The 18871-nt window shown below is 46.0% G+C and overlaps 1 protein-coding gene across 13 annotated transcripts in view; it reads right to left on the bottom strand.

Annotated features, from left to right (window-relative positions):
* Positions 1 to 18871, bottom strand: part of pcbp4 (poly(rC) binding protein 4) — an 86653-nt gene that overhangs the window by 24524 nt on the left and 43258 nt on the right. For 3 of the 13 annotated variants that reach the window (XR_009506851.1, XM_059944457.1, XM_059944469.1), the window contains exons 1-2: positions 11204 to 11261; positions 2050 to 2116 (exon numbers count right to left, since the gene is read on the bottom strand). The exons of 1 other annotated variant lie outside the window; for it this stretch is intronic. Coding sequence is in view for 11 of the 12 variants with exons in the window: in XM_059944457.1 (XP_059800440.1) it covers positions 2050 to 2116; positions 11204 to 11246 (110 nt within the window). In the remaining variant the exon portion in view is untranslated. Of the gene's footprint in view, positions 1 to 2049; positions 2117 to 11203; positions 11262 to 13830; positions 13994 to 17837; positions 18013 to 18871 lie in introns of those variants that run through there. 9 more of the 13 variants (XM_059944463.1, XM_059944466.1, XM_059944465.1 and 6 more) reach the window with 8 other exon arrangements.

Raw genomic sequence — 18871 nt, 5'->3', positions numbered from 1 at the left:
AAGACCAATGACAGACAGGCCACTGGGGGCAAGCAAAATTTGGTGCCTTCGTATTGAAATCAAAGCTCTGCATTTTCTCCACATCAAATGATAAGATACATCTGACTGGATTTCCACCAGTTTTCTCAGTCACTCTATTCAGAACCACACCTCACCACTGCAGAGATGCCGACTTTCAACTGCGACATTAAATCAAGACTCATCTTTCCCATGGTTAACTGTGACCACTAAAATATGCTATATTTACTTATAATCTTAAATAAAAATATCTATTTTACTTTTATTTGGAAAAAACAATCTCTCTGGTTGTGGGCTCCACTCAAGTTAACATTCACAATGTTCCATCATCACCTATCAGCCTTGTCTCTACCCTTCCTCCTCCCTTCCCCATTGGCCCTTGCTGTGTTTCAACCTACCACCCCCTCCTCTCCCACCTTGCTTCATCTGCCCCCTCCTCCTCCTCCAGCTATCCCTCAGTCAGTCTCACTTCTCGATAATACACTCTGCAATCTGCCCTAATGCAGGGTGTCAACCCAAAACATCACAGCACACAACTTTCTTCCAGCAGTTTAATTTTTGCTTCACATTCCAGCATTTGCAGTCTCATGTCTCCAAGTTAACGTTTATCACACATCCGTAAATGCCCTTAAGAGACAAATCAGCACTACACAGTGAGTAATAGTGCTGCTAGGAAAGGAATTAGCAGAATTTTGACCCAATTAAAGGGGGGGGGGGGTATAGACATCAGAAAGAACGTGCAATAGCTCTCATGGACCTGCTGACCAGCAAACTCATTTAAACTTACTGATAGGGCTAATTAGAGTCAATGTGCAAAGGCTGTTTTCTGTAGTGGGAGTGTCTCAGACCAGGGAGCACAGTCTTAGAATAAAATAACATCCTTTTAGAACAGAAATTAGGAGCAATTTCTTTAGCCAGAGGGTAGTGATTCTGTGGAATTCACTGCGACAGGGGGCTGTGGAGGACAAGTCATTGGGTATATTTAAAGCAGAGGTTGAAAACTTTTTAATTATTTAGTGTGTTAACGGTTACAGGGAGAAGGCAAGAGAATGGGGTTTGAGGGGGATACTCAGCCAAGATGGAATGGTGAGCCGACTTGATGGACTGAGTAAACTAATTCTGCTCCCATGACTCACAGCCTGGAGTCCAGGTCAACTTCAGCGAAGAGGCCCTTGCTCAAGTTGCTTTGTCTCATCACCAACTAATCGCATTACACAAAGCAAATGGAGTTCACCATTGACCACCTGGCTTGCAGACAACACAGAAGTTTCAGTAGTCACTCAATATGATCACGTCATAATGAAAATTAATGGAACAAGACAGTGTAACCCCCTGATGGTCAACTAGAGTTTTACAAGAGACAAAACACATACTGTGAAAGAAACAGAAGAGAGTATTAGCGCAGATCAATGTAATGAAAAAAGGGAGCAGCCAGACCAGTGGTGGAAAGAGGGGGAAGTTGGAAGGACCCGGAGTTTTTTTTTTGGGGGGGGGGGGGAGTTGGAAGGACCAGGAGGGGAGTGGGGGGGGGGGGAAAGAGTTGTGGAGTTAGGAGGGCCCCGGCGGAGGGGTGGGGACGTCGGAAGGACGAGGGGGAAGGGAGAAAAGTGTTGGAAAAACACGGAGGGCGGGGAATATGGAATGACCGGGTATTGAGGATGAGGGGGGCGGCGTGGGGGGGGGGGGGGGAAGAGGAGAGGTAGATTCGGGATGGGACGGGAAGAGGTGCGGAGCTGCTCCGGAGGGAGCCCGGATCGGGGTGAAGGAATTGGAAGGACCCGGGGGGTGGGGACCGTGTGTTGTGGGGAAGACAGATTGATAACGGAGCAGAGACCGGAGCTTTCGGGCGTGGGGGGGAGGGGAACGGGTCTGAGGAAATGCGACCGCGAGGCCTACGACGCCAGGCCCATCGGAGGCCGCGTGAAAAACCGCCCCGACGATAGGCCGCGGGTGTCGCCTCGAGTACAACTTAGGCACGCGAGCTGGGCTCCCCGTGCGGTGCCCAACGGCCGCTACCTTACCCCCACTTACCCCGCCAACATCGCCACTGCCGTTGCTGCCGCCGCCGTTTTCCGAATGCTTCCTCCCCGACTTCCTGCTGACAAGAAGCAGCGACAATCGTCCGCTCACACGTAGCACCATAAACCGCGACCTCCCCCTCTACCGCCCCCCGCGGCCCAGTGCGGCGCCGCAAGCATCCTCCCTCCAGCGTTACTTCATTCCAGAAACAAAATCGTTTTCAGTGGTTCAACAGTGGGAAAAATACAGTCAGTGTTACTGTAATAATCTGGCTAACACAATGCTTTGTGTGGGAACATCTGTGCTAAATTTGATTCACACTTCCCTCAGTTCCATCCTGAGAAATCTCGTTAACAATGCAAGTCAGAATTAGCTTTCACATCAGCAAACAAAATTAAATACCGCCATTTCTGGATTTTATAATAAAAACATAAACGTAGGAAACATGCAGCAGACCAACAGGCATTTGTGGAGGGAGAACAGTCAGTGTTTTGGGTCCAAGTTCCTTTATCAGATTTGAAAAAGCGAGCTCTAATAAAGCCAGATGACATAGGAACAGAATTAAGCCATTCCATCATGGCTGATTACTAAGCCTCCCACCCTCATTCTCCTGCCTTCTTCCAGTAAGGGTGTCAAAGATTAAGAACCCATTAACCTCTGCTTTAAATATACCCAAAGACTAAGCCTCCACAGTCTGTGGCAAAGAATTCCACAGATTCACCACCCTATGGCTAAAGAAATTCCACTGCATCTCCCTTCCAGATGGACATCCCTCTATTCTGAGGCTGTGTCCTCTGGAACTAGACTCCCCCCACTGTTGGAAACATCACATCCACTCTATCTAGGCCTTATTTGATAGGTTTCAATGAGATTTCCAACCCCCCCACAAAATCTTCTAAACTCCAGCAAGACCCAGAGCACCCAAACGCTCCTCATATGTTAACCCTGTCATCCCCAGGATCACTCATGAACCTTCTCTCCAGTGCCAGTACATCCTTTCTTAAATAAGGCAACTAAAACTGCTCACAATGCTCCGTGTGGTCTGACCTATGCCTTAAAAAGCCCCAGCATTACATCTTTGCTTTTATATTCAAATTCTTTTGAAATGAATGAATGCCAACATTGCATTTGCCTTCCTTACCACCAATTCAACCTGCAAGTTAACCATTAGGGAATCTTGCCAGAGTCATCTACAAGTCTAAGCACCTCTGGATTCTGAATTTCCTCATTTAGAAAATAATATTTATTCCTTCAACCAAAGTGCATGGCCGTATACTTTTCTACACTATATTCCATTTGCTGCTTCTGTGCCCGTTCTCCTAATCTGTCAAGTTCTTCTGCAGACTCCTTGCTTCCTCAACACCACCTTACCCTGCACCCATCTTTGTATGGTCTCCAAATTTAGCCATAAAGCCATCAATTCTGTTATCCAAACCATTGACATATACCATGAAAAGAAGCAATCCCACAGATCACCACTAGTTGCCAGCAGCCAATCAGAAAAGGCACTCTTTATTCTCATTCTTTGCCTCCTACCAGTCAGCCAATCTTCCATTCATGCTAGCATATTTCCCATAAAATCATGGGTTCCAATTTTGTTTAGAAGGCTCACGTGTAGCACCCCGTCAACGGCCTGCAGAGCCAAGCAATCATCATCAACAGACTCTCCTTTATCTATCCAGCCTGCTATTTCCTCAACTTATCCCAACAGATTTGTCAGGCAAGATGTCCCTGACCCAAAACATTAAATGTTTCTTTTCCACAGATGCTGCCTGATCTGTTGAGTGATTCCAGCATTGTCTACTTTTATTAGCACCACATTAATAACCTGTAAACAAAAACAGAACTGGAAAAAGTTAGAAAAGAGAATGTTTAAATTACAGAGAAAGGGTTCATTGGCAGCAGACGGAACAAGAGGGGATGTCTGTGATGGGCAACACACACAAAATGCTGGAGGAACTCAGCAGGCCAGGCAGCATCTATGGAAAAGAGTACAGTTGTCATTTCGGTCCAAGACCCTTCAGTAGGACTGGAGGATAAAAAGATGAGGAGTAGATTTGAAAGGTGAGGAAGGGGAGAGAGAAATACAAGATGATAGGTGAAACCAGGAAGGAGTGGGGGGGGGGGCGAGGGAAGTAAATTGCTGGTGAAAGGGATACAGGGCTGGAGAAGGGAAGACTCTGATAGGAGATGGCAGACATCCATGGAAGAAAGGGGGGTGGGGAGCAGCACCAGAATGAAGTGATGGGCAGGCTCGAAGAGAAGGTGGGGGGGGGGGGACATTACCAGAAGTTAGAGAAATCAATGTTCACACCATCAGGCTGGAGGCTACCCAGATGGAATACAAGGTGTTGTTCCTCCAACCCGAGTGTGGTCTCATTGCGACAGTCAAAGCAGCCATGAATTGACATATCGGAATGGGAAGTGGAATTAAAATGGGTGGCCACTGGGAGTTCCCACTTTTTCTGGCAGACGGAGCATAGGTGCTTGACAAAGTGGTCTCCCAATCTACGGTGGGTCTCACCGATATACAGGAGGCCACACTGGAAGCACCGGGCACAGTAGATGACTCCAACAGACTTAGGGCTGAAGTGTCACCTCACCTGGAAGGACTGTCTGGGGCCCTGAATGGTGGTGAGGGAGGAAGTGTAAGGGCAAGTGTAGCACTTGTTCTGCTTGCAAGGATAAGTGCCAGGAAGGAATCAGTAGGGAGGGATGAGTGGACAAGGGAACAGTGTAGCAAGCGAGTCCTGCTGAAGGGAGAAAGGAGGAGGGGAGGGAAAGATGTGCCTGGTGGTGGGATCCCATCAGAGATGGCGTTCCAGAGAATTATGTGCTTACACGGAGGCAGGTGGGGTGGTAGGTGAGGATAAGAGGAACCCTATCCCTGGTAAGGTAGCATGAGGATGGGGTAAGAGCAGATGTGTGTGAAATGTAAGGGATTCAGTTGAGGGCAGCATTGATGGTGGAGACATGGAAAACCTTTTCTTTGAAAAAGGAGGGGATGACTGCTCTCCCCATTGGCACTTATCCTTGCAAGTGGAACAAGTGCTACACTCTGCTGTACACCTCCTCCCTCACTATCATTCAGGGCCCTAAACAGTCCTTCCAAGTGAGGTGACACTTCACCTGTGAGTCTGTTGGAGTCGCATACTGTATCCTGTGCTTCCAGTATGGCGGCCTATATCTCGTTGAGACCTGACCTAGATTGGGAGACTTCACCAAGCACATATGCTCTGTCCAACAGAAGGAGCAGGATCTCCCAGTGGCCACCCATTTTAATGCCACTTCCCATTCCGATATGTCAATCCATGGCCTCCTCTACTGTTGTGATGAGTCCACCTGGGTAGCCTCAAAATTAGCCTCGACTTCTAGTACTGCCCTCCCCCTCCTCCTTCACCATTCCCATCCTCCTTTCCCCTCTTGCACCTTATCTCCTTGCCTGCCCATCGCCTCCCTCTGGTGCTCCTCCCTCCTTTTACTTTCTTCCATGGCCTTCTGTCCTCTCCTATCACTCCCCTTCTCCAGCCCTGTATCTCTTTCACCAATCAACTTCCCAGCTCTTTACTTCATCCCCCACCCCTTCAGGTTTCACCATCACCTTGCGCTTCTCTCTCCCCTCCCCCACCCACCTTTTAAATCTACTCATCTATTTTTCCTCGAGTCCTGCCAAAGCATTGACTGTACTATGGAAAACCATAGATGCTGCCTGGCCTGTTGAGTTCCTCCAGCATTTTGTGTGTTGCTTGGATTTCCAACACCTGCAGGATTTTCTCGTTTATGTCCGTGACTGGGTTGATTGGTTCTAGATTAGTCAGGGCACCAGAGGTTGTGGTGAGAAGGCAGGAGAATGGGGGTTGTGAGGGATAATAGATCAGCCATGATGGGGTAGCAGAGGAACTCAATGGGCCAGACAGCCTAATACTTTTCCTCTGTCTTGCGGACAGAGCCCAAGAGAGACAAGTTGCTTGTGGTGCTGGAGCTGACAGTGACTAACAATAGACACAACTGGAGGTGGTGTGAATAAATCAGTAAACAGATTGTAGATGCCAAAACGTGAAGGCCATCACCTGTGGAGAGAAATGGGTAGTCACATTTCAGGTCGATCTGGATTTAAACCTGCAATGACAGAGGCATTTTTACAGAGTGGCAAATACACAGAACACCCTAACAGGGGTGAAGGTAGAGGCATATGCTTTAGGGGCATTTAACAAACTCAGATGATAGAAAAATGGAGGGCTATGTAGAAGGGAAGGGTTAGATTCATCTTAGAGTAGGTTATGAAGTCAGCACAACATTGTGGGCCAAAACTGTGCTGCACCGCCCCATCCAATACTTGGGCAAAAAGGGAGATTGTCTACACACCGCACAGCCCCAGAGGTCAGGATTGAACTCCAGCTCCAGAATCCTGCCCTCAGTCAGTCAGTCTCTTCCCCCATCACAAGTGGGTGATTTATATACAGTCAGCCCTCCTCATCCGCGGGGGATTGGTTCCGCGGCCCCCTGCGGATACCAAAATTCGCGGATGCTCAAGTCCCTTATTTAACATGTATCAGCGCGGTGGTTTTTAGGACCCAGCAGAACGCCGGACTTTATTTAACACGTCTTCGTGCGGTGGACATTAGGATCTGGCAACGCAGCTCTGAATGTGCAGTGTTTCTGTTCACGAAAGTAATCACAACTGCGATTGAAAATAAGGTGGAAGTAATAACACGATCGGAAAGAGGTGAAACACCATCGGTCATTGGAAAAGTGTTAGGCTACAGTCATTCAACAATCGGAACAGTTTTAATGAAGCATGTGAAAGGCCCTGCCCCGATGACAGCTACAATTATTACTAAGCAACGCAGTGGTTAAATTATTGAAATATGTATGTTTCTTAAGTGCTTTATATGCATAGAAAAGGTAAAATATATACTAAGAAAAACATTTGACTAACTGATACTAAATAATACCAGATGTACCTGTTCAGACTTCAAATCCGACTTAAAGACGGACTCAGGAATGGAACTCATTCATAACCCAGGGACTGCCTGTACTTTTAAGTCATTTCTAGATTACTTATAATACCTAATACAATGTAAATGCTATGTAAACAGTTGTTACACTGCATTGTTTAGGGAGTAATGACAAGAAAAAAAGTCTGTACATGCTCAAATAATGAGTGCTGGAGAGAGAACTTCCGGGTTTTCCCGGTCTGCGGTTGATTGAATCCACGCATATGGAATCCGTGGATAAGGAGGGCTGACTGTACATCAACAATACATGGGAGGCTGCAGTTCTCTGTATCAGTAGGGAGACTTCATCTTGCCTTGGATCAGAAAAGTTGCAAATGATTTTGTGACTGTAGGTTTAGTGCACAGTGAGGAAGCTATCAAAGCTTAAAGCAGGATCTGGACTGGTTGGAAAAAAAATGGCAGATGTAATATAATGCAGTCAAGTGTAAGGTGTTGCACTTTGGGAGAAGAAACCAGAGGAAGACTTAGACAGGGGACTGCGGAGTGCAGTAGAACAGAGGGGTTGGGAATACAGATTCATAATTCCTTGAAAGTGGAGTCACAGGTGGATAGGGCCATAAAGATAGATTTTGCCACATTGGACTTCATAAATCAAAGTATTGAATACAGCAGTTAGGGTGTAATGTTGAAGTTGTGAGATATTGGTGAGGTCTAATTTGGATATTGTGTGCGGCTCTGGTCACCTACTGTACCTACTGGAAATGTATCATTAAGATTGAAAGAGTGCAGAGAAAATTACAAGGATGCTGCCAGGCCTTGAGGACCTGAGTTATGGGGCAAGGTTGAATAGGTTAGAGGTAGGAAAATGAGGGGAGGTTTGACAGAGCTGACTACAAGATGGTGTATAACTTGACCAAGTTCTGTACTGTAACCATAACCCAGAAGCTGATTTTTGTCTATATTCCTCCTCACTGATGGGTCCTTTGGTCCCATTCCAACAGTTATTACCCTATAAACATCAGGCTCCTGAACCAACATGGATAACTTCACTCACCTCAACTCTGAACTGACTCCACAACCTCCAGACTCACCTTTAAGACAATCTGTTCTCAGTATTTTTTACTTTATTATTTGCAAATTGACTTCTTTTGCACATTGGTTGTTTAGTCAGTCTATTATAGTTTTTCCATAAATTCTATTCCATTTCTACACTTTCCTGTAAATGTCTGCAAGTAATTGAATCTCGAGGTAGTTTATGATGACATATGTGTACTTTAATAAATTTGCTTAGAACTTTGAATAGGAGATACTCAGACACACTAACAAAGCACACAAACCCTTCACAATCAACTTGACTACAGAGCCCCATCTTTGTCCCACCTCTAGATTCATACACATAATGGGTGCCCATGACCATGCCCCTCCTAAGTGATGGAAGAGGAGTCATACCACGCTTCAGATTTTTAACACCAACGGACCCTCTAGGGCACCTCATATCAACGCCACATCCACAGAAATAACTATAAATGGACAGGTATATTAATACATTGTAACCCTACTTAATTTCCTAATTTTCAATTCAGATGGGTTGTAAAGAGGTCCAAGTTAACTCCTCTTCTGGGACTCCAAAGTAGGAATGATGGAACAGGTAAAGACTGGTCAGCCTTCTGAGTCTGCTCCTTCACAGCTAATCTGAACATCCATGAGGAAATTCTTTCAGTTAGTCCTGACGAAGGGTCTCAGCCTAAAATGGCGATTGTACTTCTTCCTATAGATGCCACCTGGCCTGCTCCGTTCCACCAGCATTTTGTGTGTTGCTTTATTCTGAACATCCGTTCGACCACCAGTTTCAAATTCTTGCTCATTACTTGATCAAGGAGAGCCAATTGGGAGGGGGAGGGGGGTCATCACAGGTGTCTTAAACCCAGGAATTCATCTTTGCAAAATATGTTAAGGCAGAGGTGAATAGATATTTGCCAAATGAGGGGGATTATTGGAGGCAGGTGGGAATGAAGGAGCTGAGGTTACAATGAAATCATTCAAGAATTTATCAATGGCCCTTTTGCTCTTAAACAGAACCAGGCAAGTTTTAAAAGCCTTGTGTCCTCTGAGACCTCCTGCAGAGTCTGAATATTTGAATCCTTCACAGTGTGTGATTAAGAACATTGAACATTACAGCATAGTATAGGTCCTTTTGCCCACAGTATGGGAAGTTTTCAGAAAATAGGCATGAGATCTTCTTGAAAATATTGAAAGAGAACATACCTCAGTTACCTGGGAAAATATGAGAGACCATTTTACCTCCCCACCTTCCACACTTATTAGGCTGATATTCTGCAATGGTAGACAGAGTCCACCCTGCACTATGTGACAAGTTTGGGCCTTCACTCAGTCAACCATCTTGCTGCTCAGACATTACATCTGTAAGCAACCCTTCCCAACCACACCACACTCCTAAGCCAGAAGGTCAACCAGCTAGTGGCAAACAAGGCCCATGAAAACCACCGTCCCTTCCACTGGCTGTCTACACTTCTCACTGCCTCAGAGGAGCAGCCAACATAATCAAGGACCCCTCCTACCCTGGTCATTCTCTCTTCTCCCTCTTCATGTTGGGCAAGAGGTACTAAAGCCTGAGAGCAGTCAAACACTAGCTTCAAAGACAGCTTCTGTCCTGTGTGGATGGTCTTCACACGGTAATCTAATCTACCTCATGGTGCCTGAGCACACTATGACCACTTTACACAGCAATGAACTTTGTTTTATTTTGCTGTAGCGTTGTTCCTTGTGCAATTCCTATAGAATTTACTTTTCCCTTTGTGCATTGTGCCTCGTGTTATATGCTTTTTATTGCACCTGCGCAATGGGGCGGCACAATGGTGTAGTGATTAGCGCAACTATTTACAGCGACAGGTGTAAGATGGCATTCAACTTCCACCACTGTCTGCGAGGAGTTTTTATGTTCTGCCCATGACCCTGTGGGTTTCCTCCTCATGCTCCACTTTCATTCCACATTCCAAAGCAGTATGGGGTAAGAGCTTGTGGGTCATGGCCATGCTATGTTGGCGCTGGAGGCATGCAATACCTGCGAGCTGCCCAGCACAATCCTTGTTGATTTGATTTGATGCAAACAATGCATTTCTGGGCAGGCCTATTGTGTCTGCCTGCTCCTGCCCTGCTGAGTTCCTATCCTCATACCTTGATTCCATTCTACCCCCTTGGTTCCATCCCTTCCCACCTACATTCACGATACTTCTCATGCCCTCGCTCTCCTCAGTAACTTTCAATTCCCTGGCCCTGACTGCCTCCTTTTCACTGTGGATGCTCAGTTCCGATACACTTCTGTCCCCACCAGGAAGGCCTCAAAAAACCCCACTTCTTTCCTCGAGAAACAACCAATCCATCCGCCTCCACACCACCCTGCTTCATCTGGCGGAACGAGTCCTCACCAGGAACAATTTTTCCCTGCAGCTCTTCCCACTTTCTCCAAACCTGAGAGGTATCCATGGGCCCGAGCTATGCCTGTCTCTTTATCAGCCATGTAGAACAGTCTATGCTCCAAGCCTTCCCCAGTTATACTCCCCAACTCTTCCTCTGTACACTGACAACTGCATTGGTGCTGTTTCATGCACCCATGCCGAGCTTGTCAATTTTACCAACTTTGCCTCTTAACTTCCACCCTGCCCTTATAATTCACCTGGTCCAACTGACACCTCCCTCCCCTTTCTTGATCTCTCTGTCTCCATCTCTGAAGACAGACTATCAATCAACATCTTTTATAAGCCTACTGATTTCCATGGTTACCTCGACTATACCTCTTCCCACCCCATCTCCTGTAAAAATGCTATTCCTTTGCTCAGTTTCCTCACATCTGTTCCCAGGATATGACTTCCCTTCGAGGACAACTGAGATGCCCTCCTCCCTTAAAGAACAGGATTTCCTTCCCTTTACTATTGATGCTGCCCTCACCCACACCTCCATTTCCTGTACCTCCACATTCACCCCATCTTCCCGCTGTCCTTACCCATCACCTTCCGCATCCAACACGTTATCATCCGCAACTTCTGCCATCCCCAGAGAGATCCTACCACTGAACATGTCTTTACCTCCTCCCCCCTCCGCGATTCCTTTGCCCATTTGTCCCTACCCATTAATCTCCCTCCAGGGACTTACCCCTACAAGCAGCCCAAGTGCTACACCTCCTCCCTTACCTGCATTCAGGGCCCTGAAATGTCCTTCCAGGTGAGGCAACATTTCCACCTGTGAATCTGCTGGGGTCGTCTATAGTGTCCGGAGCTCCCGATGCAGCCTCCTCTACGTCGGTGAGACCCCCGTCATAAACTTGGGGGGGGGGGGGGCGCTTCGTCAAGCACTTCAGCACCATCCACCACAAATGGGACTTCCCGGTGGTCAAACATTTTAATTCCAATTTCCACTCCCGTTCCTATGAGTTGATTCACGGCCTGCTCTTCTGCTGAGGCAACACCTTGTATTTCATCTGGGTAACTGCCAACCTGATAGATTTCTCCTTCTGGTAAACTTTTTCCCACCTCCTCTCCTCTTCTATTCCCCACTTTGGCCTTTTACTTCTCACCTGCCCATTACTTCCCCCGGTCCTTCCCTTTCCTCCTTGCTTTCTCCTATGATCCACTCTCCTCTCCTGTCAGATTCTTTCTCCTCCAGTCCTGGTCCTGTCCCACCCACCTGGCTTCACCCATCACCTTCCAGCTTGCCTCCTTCCCCTCTCTCCACCTTATTCAGGCATCTTCCCCCTTCCTTTTCAGTCCCGAGGAAAGGTCTCTGCCTGAAACATCGACTGTTTGCTCTTTTCCACTGATGCTGGTTGACCTGCCGAGATCCTCCAGCCTTTTTTAAAAAAAGTGTTGCTTTGCATTTCACTGTATGTTTCTGTGATAAATAAAGCTAATCTTTAATCTATGTTAGATTGGATGTGATAGCTTGTCATAACACAGAAAAATAAACCACTCTAACACTGAAAAATGCTGAGTAATCCACACCTGTCCTTTCCTCAGGAGGTCACAGAATTTTAGATTGTAATCTGACTTGACAGACAAATTATAGGTGAGGAAGGCAGTTGACAAGGAGGGTAGGGCAAGTGGAATAATGCAGCAGTCAACACAACGACTGTGATATATCCAATTCAACCCATATCACATTACACTATTGCTATGGCCCCGGGCAAAAATTTCAGTGACATGGGACACATCTAACAAACTTGACCAAACTGTCACCCCTCTCCCCCCCCCCCATCTGCCTCCTTCCTTTTGTCAGTCATTCTCCCTCTCCCCATTCCCTTTTTATTTGCTGCTTAGACCGCCTCAGAAATTTGCACACCATCTCCTGCACCAGGGCAGGAAACAAAGCAGTATTGTACAGGGATAATTTGCTAAATTGTCCAGAAGCCTGGACCTAGATTTATGCTATTCCTTGTTTGTCTGCTCTGTACAGATTTGGAACTAATTGAATTATCTAATGGAAAGAACATGCACACATTAATACCATAAATCAAGGCACTGGCTGGAAGGGAGTCAAGAATACAGACCAGCCCAGTATCACCACCCATCTCCTGGAGAAAACATCACTGGCCTTAGTCAGTTCCACCGACTCCCCTAGAAGACCTCAACGGAAGAGGTTTAGGAGGGGAGTTTGGATTCTAAGGTGAATGAATGTCCTCCATTCTAGAGAGACACCAGATATTGGACTGGAATCTAAATAATGAATGGCCATCTTTTTGATCATTAACCTTAATCACTAGATTTTAGAGTAACTGGGAGAACTGCATCTGATGTAAATAGGTTAAGTTATTCTTTCAGTACAGATCAGCAAGTAGAAAACACAAGGACCCACAATACATCAACAGCATAGTCTACCACAACATTTACTTTTCATTTGATAGGAATCACTAATTACATCAGATCCCACTAAACTACACACCCAAAACTTAGAGATTAGGCAGGATATAAATATTAAAATTTTTGAGAAAGCTTTTAACATTGCTTTTCAGAGGAGAACACTGGCAACTGCACAAGTCTAAAGGCAGATGGAAAGACTGAGTAAGGGGCACAATCAGTCTGAAAGTAGTTACAACGATAGGGAGAGTGTGAGGTCACAGAGAACAGGCAGAGGTTGTCAGGGGTAATGGGGAGATCAAACTGGGTGCCACCCTCCATACAGTAATGGACCATGCATTCTTCTCCTGGAATGTACAGATATGAACTGATGCCAAATAATAATATTGGGTCCTGTTATGGACAACAAGGTCATGAAGGTGCAGACAAAAATCAAAGCCTTCTTAACTGGGAGCCAATGGAGGTCAGCAGAATAAGTGGGATTGGAGATGGAGTTGGGATACCAGCAAAGGTCTGGATGACCCTCTAGTTTGTGGTGAATGGAGGAAGGGGTGAGCAGGAGCTGACAGCATCAATAGGGGTTGATCAGCAGATGAGAGGGGGACAGGAGCAGAGTACCGATGAAGGGTCTACACCTGAAACGTATACACTATTCCTTTCCATAGCTGCTACCCATCTTGAGTTCCTCCAGCATTTTGTTTAAAATACTCTGGACTTCTAGCATCTGCAGAATCTCTTGTGTTTAGGAGCAGTCTTGCTGGGGTGTGCAGGTGTCATTTGGTGATGTCCAAAGCTCAACTTGCAATCAAACAGTTCTCACAGCTAAAAGCACCATTTTTCCTATTTCTTTTGCCTTTCATTTTCAACATTTGCAGACCCTCCCTGCTATAAAGCCTCAGTTTCAAAATCTAAGATTCCTAAGTATTCCCTTCCTATTCACAGCCTTTCCTGCAAGTCCTTCCTCTCACCTTTGCTGAGTCCTTCCTGAAGAGTGGTGCCCAGATGTGGAGTGGATACTCTTTCAGATGCCCTCCTAATGATTTATACACGCCCCCTGTTGGAGTAGCTATCAAGAGAAGTGTCAGGAATGAGAGTTGAAATCATCCAGACTAGAGTAATTTGATGGATACCCTGCAAAGGAAATGGAATAAGTGAGTCTGTTTTTAGCTTTAGGAATACAAGGTTGGAGGCAACAATTACACAGCAAGAGTTAGATTACACCATGGAGTTTGTGAGACTGATGGAAATTAGCCCTGTCTGGCTAATATCAGATAATTGGACCAGCTAGTCCCCATCTCCCCCGATTCCCTGGCACTGTAATTGTAGCTCTGTCTTAAATAATCCCTTAGTTTTGTCAGAACTAAAGCAGCTTTTAGCTGATCTGTCTAACTCCGCTCCAGCCTGTTTAATTATACACCCACAGAAATAGGCTCGAAGCAGCCATCGTTACCAGTGATAGTCTGCACCAGAGAGCGGAATAAAGATAAACAAGTCAAGGCCAGTCCGAACGCCACAGGTCACGTTCATTTCAACCATAAAAGTTGTTACCATCAAGTGTTAAAGACATACTCAGAAACCGGTACTTTGGCCCAACCCATCCACGCTGACCCCTTTGCCCATTTTTCTGTACTCGGGCAGTGACTTCCTATGCTTCACCTACTAAGGAAGAATCCTATAAAAAGGTGTGGATATGGCCTAGTCCATCAGGAGTAAAGCCCTCCTCACCACTGAGCACATTTACACAGAGCATCAGAGCAGGAAAGCAGCATCCACCATCAGGGACCCCACCACCCAGTTCATGCTCTCTTCCTGCTGCTGCCATCAGGGAGGTGGTACAGGAACCTCATGACTCATAGCACCAGGATCAGGAATAGATATCATCCCCAAACCATCAGGCTCTTGAACCAGAGGAGTAACTTCACTCAAAATCACTTGCCCCATCATTGAATTGTTTCCACAATCCATGGTCTCACTTCCAAAGACTCTTCATCTCTTGTTCTCGATAATTATTGCTTTTTTATTATTATTTTTCTCTTTCCTTTTGTATTTGCACAGTTTGTTATCTTTTGCACACTGGTTGTCCACCCTATTGGGTGAAGTCTTTCACTGATTATATTATAGCTATTGGAGTATGCCCACTACAGGGTTGTATATAGTGACGTGTACATACACATTGATAATAAATTTGCTTTTAAGCTTTGAACTAGTGTCTGCGTCAATGCAGATGTTGGAAATCCAGAGCAAAGCAGGCAAAATGCTGGAGGAGCTCAGCAGATCAGGCAACCTCTCTGGAGAGGAACAAAGTGTTGATGTTTTGGGCCAACACCCTTCACCAGGACCCTGCTCACTTTCTCCAGCATTTTTGCACATGTTACTCTTAGAAAAAGTACTTGTATATGATTCCACCTCCTCCTCCAGATATCAACTAGTGGCACTCTTTCAATGCACACTCTTATCGAAGGCAAAAGAGATTCTGACTGTAGCTACAGCTGCCTTTGCTATGGAGAAAATACAGTATTCTTTCCTCAATCCACAGCAAAACAGATTGCCACCAGATCAAATCAGAGGTCAGATTAAACAGAGTGCAGACAGCTCAGACTAACATTGTAAATGGTTAAGAGAAGACTAACTTGCATTTCTAAAACAATTTTCACAACTCCAGCCTCTGCCAAGTGCTTTCAGTATTACTGAAGTAAGCCAATTTGCAGAGAACAAGCTCCACAATGATTTTGCCCTCTTCCACAAATATTAGTTGAGAGATGAACATTAGCCAGGACATTACAAGGACTCCGTTGGTCTTCTCTGCAGTGCCACGAGCAGACAGCAGCACAGCTAGTAGAACTGCTGCTGCCTCACAGGTCTACCGTGTTTGATGCCGGCCTTCAAGCTGTGGAGTCTGCACGTTCTCCCTGTGACGCAGGTCATTCAAAATGTGCTTTGGTCTCATCTTAAAGGCATCTGGGCCGGCAGGCTAATTGGCTACCATACATTCCCGTTGCTGTAGGCAGGATGGTAGGCACCAGAGAAGTTTTTTTGGGAGTAGGTTACAGGGAAAGTTATTGACTGGATGGGACTGTTCCGAGCTGGGAGAGAGCAGCGAATTCAGCCCGTGTTGCACTTTCAGAGTACATTGAAGAGGACACTGCCAGTTCCATCACAAATAGCTCTCCCCACCACTGAGGACATCTACAAAAGGTAATGTGTCAGAAAGGCTACACCTGTCATTAGGGACCCTGACCATCTGGGCCATGCCCTTTTCCTGATGCCTCCACTAGGCAGAAGGAACAGAAGCCTGAAGACCCATACCCCAGTGTTCAACAATATCCTCGTCCCCACTGGCATCAAGTCCTTCAAATATGAAAAGCCCCAACATTGCCTCAGACCCTCTCTCTACATCCCCCTCCCTGCACTGGTGTTATGGTCTTTATCTTGTTGTGCACATTACGTACACTTATGTTAATTTATTGTGTTAACTTGAGTTTATCATCTACTGCACAGCTGCTACAAAGAGCCGTTTTTCATGGTGTTTATATTCTGAGCCTGCTCGTCTATGACAATATACCCGAACTTCAGAATATGGGATTGTTTACATTCAGGAAGGAGGAAACAAGGTTTCCGTTTAACCAGGCAGCGGAAAGCTGACACAACCAGTAAATCTTCAGTCATAGTGCCATACTGCAGAGAAGGAGGCCTTTTGGCCCATCATCTCCAAGTTGACCATCAATTACCCATCAATATGACCCATTTTGGCACTGGAATACCAGGGTGGGTTGCTATCATGCAACGAAGACTGACATGGTGACTTCATAAGACATAGGAACAGAATTAAACCATTCACATCTGCTCCACCATTCTATCATGGCTGATTTATTATCCCTCTTAAACCTCATTCTAATGCTTTCTCCCGTAACTTTTGACTCCCCTATCAATCAAGAGCCCATCAACCTCCACTTTAAAATACACCCAATGACTTGGTCTCCATAGCCATTTGTGGCAATTAATTCACCACCTTCTGACAAAAGAAATTCCTCCTTATCCCTGTTCTAAGGGGTTGTCATATTCTGAGGCTGTGCCCCCAGTCCTCAGCTTCTCCACTACCCTCTCCATGTCCACTCTATCAAGGCCTTTCAATATTCAATCCGCTTCAATGAGATCTCCCCTTACTCCAGCGAGTACAGGCCCAAGAGACATCAAACACTCCTCATATTGAGCTTCAGAGGCTGGGTAAAGAAAAGGCCCTCTGGAGCTTGTGCGAACACCCAGCTAATAAAAGGCTCCTTCTGTTGAAGCTGTTCTTCGGAGACTGAGATGGGATGGGAAGGGAAAAGGGTGGGGAGAGCAGTGACCATTTTCCTCTCTCCTGTCCCCTCTTGAATGAGCTATTGGCTGATTGTGCTGTCTTTGAAAGTGACCCCAGTAATGGTTAATCATCGGAATCCAGGGGAAGAGGCGGATAAACAGATAAAGCAGAAGCAGGTGGAGGCTGGAAGATGACCGTAGTGCCCTTTGGGCTTATCCTTCAATCGGATGGCTTATCCACATTCTGACACTACAGCTGTCACTTGGATTCACTGTTGCATGAGGGGCCTCTCTGTCGAACTCACAGGTTTAAAGTGCCTGTCACATTTCTCCCAATCTAAACCTGGGGCCTGAAAGTTTCACATTACTTTTGCAGCAGAAATCCCACTCTCTCAGCCCCACACCTCCTCCTCCCCCCAACCCCCACACAAACAAGAATGTCTCTCCCTGGGATATAACATCGATAATCTACAGATCCCTGCAACTCAGCCCCGGCAATCACACAACACACACACTCCATTATATAACCTTGTAATGCAGCTAAAGCATCCTCCGGCAGAATTAAACAGATCTACACAATATTGGGACTGGGTGATCAGAAGGGAGGGAGGGGGCAGAGTTTCAGGGCTGAGATTGGAACCCAAACCCTATTGTCCCAGCTCGAAGGCTGCCCTACCTTTATCCTTTGATCTGGAAGCAGCTGCTAATATAGTGGATGCCCAGAGCTCGATTCACTCCCTGGGAGGTGGGAGGTGGGTGGTGTTTTTTTAATATATAAAAAACAGACTAGTTGCTCAGTACACACAGATTCTCCGCTACACCGTCCCCTGACACTACAATCACGCCTTTCTCACAGCCACAGTTCCACTAAAATTAACAAAGAGAACAAAGCTCCGCCCTTCCAACTCAAAAAAAAAGTGGGCGGTCACAAAAGTTCTTGCTTTTCACCCCCTTAACCCTTCAGTAGTCAGAACAAAGGCTGTTCAAAGATCACCCATAGATCAATGGATTAGTGCACAAGTCTTACTAACATCCACCCACACGGCAATTACACATGAGATCAAGTGCGGAGATGGCGATGACAACTAGTTTCACAAATGAACAAAAATAATTTCCGCATTAAAAATAACTGCCGATAAGTTAACAATTAAAGGCATTTGTGAGATTGTTACCAAGGTCCTTTCCACTCTATTTAAATTCCCCAACCCTCAAACAACACCAGTATTTATCCCGCAGGTCAGGTAGCATCTGTGGAGAGAGGAATGGAGTTGTGATTTCAGGTTGAGGACCCCTGAGAACTCTGGCACTTTCTAGTTTTGTTTCAGATCTCCAGCATCTGCAGTCTTTTGCAAAGCAAACTGATGGTGGAACTCAAGTCAGGTAGCATCCATGGAGGGAAATGGACAGTTGACATTTTGGGTCAAGATCCTTCATCTGGATTTGTCCATTTCCTTCCACAAAATGATGTCTGATTGTCATAATACCTCCATCACTTCAGTTTTGCTCCAGATTCCAGCACTTTCAATCTTATGCCTCTACAGCCTTTTGTTTAGATCACCCTTTCCTATTCCTCATTCACAACTTCTCTGCTCTTCATCCACTAGAAATTCCATTCCTCTGCTGTCTATCCTGCTCTGAGTGGGCCCCTTGGCCTCGTCTACTTTGCAGGATGCCCTGAAAAGTGAACAAACTTCCTTCAGGTCTCGATTG

Source organism: Hypanus sabinus, chromosome 19 (genome assembly GCF_030144855.1).
Source record: "Hypanus sabinus isolate sHypSab1 chromosome 19, sHypSab1.hap1, whole genome shotgun sequence".
Classification (NCBI taxonomy): Eukaryota; Metazoa; Chordata; class Chondrichthyes; order Myliobatiformes; family Dasyatidae; genus Hypanus; species Hypanus sabinus.
The sequence above is the reverse complement of the archived record's forward strand: the minus strand, read 5'-3'. Positions and strand labels throughout refer to the sequence as shown.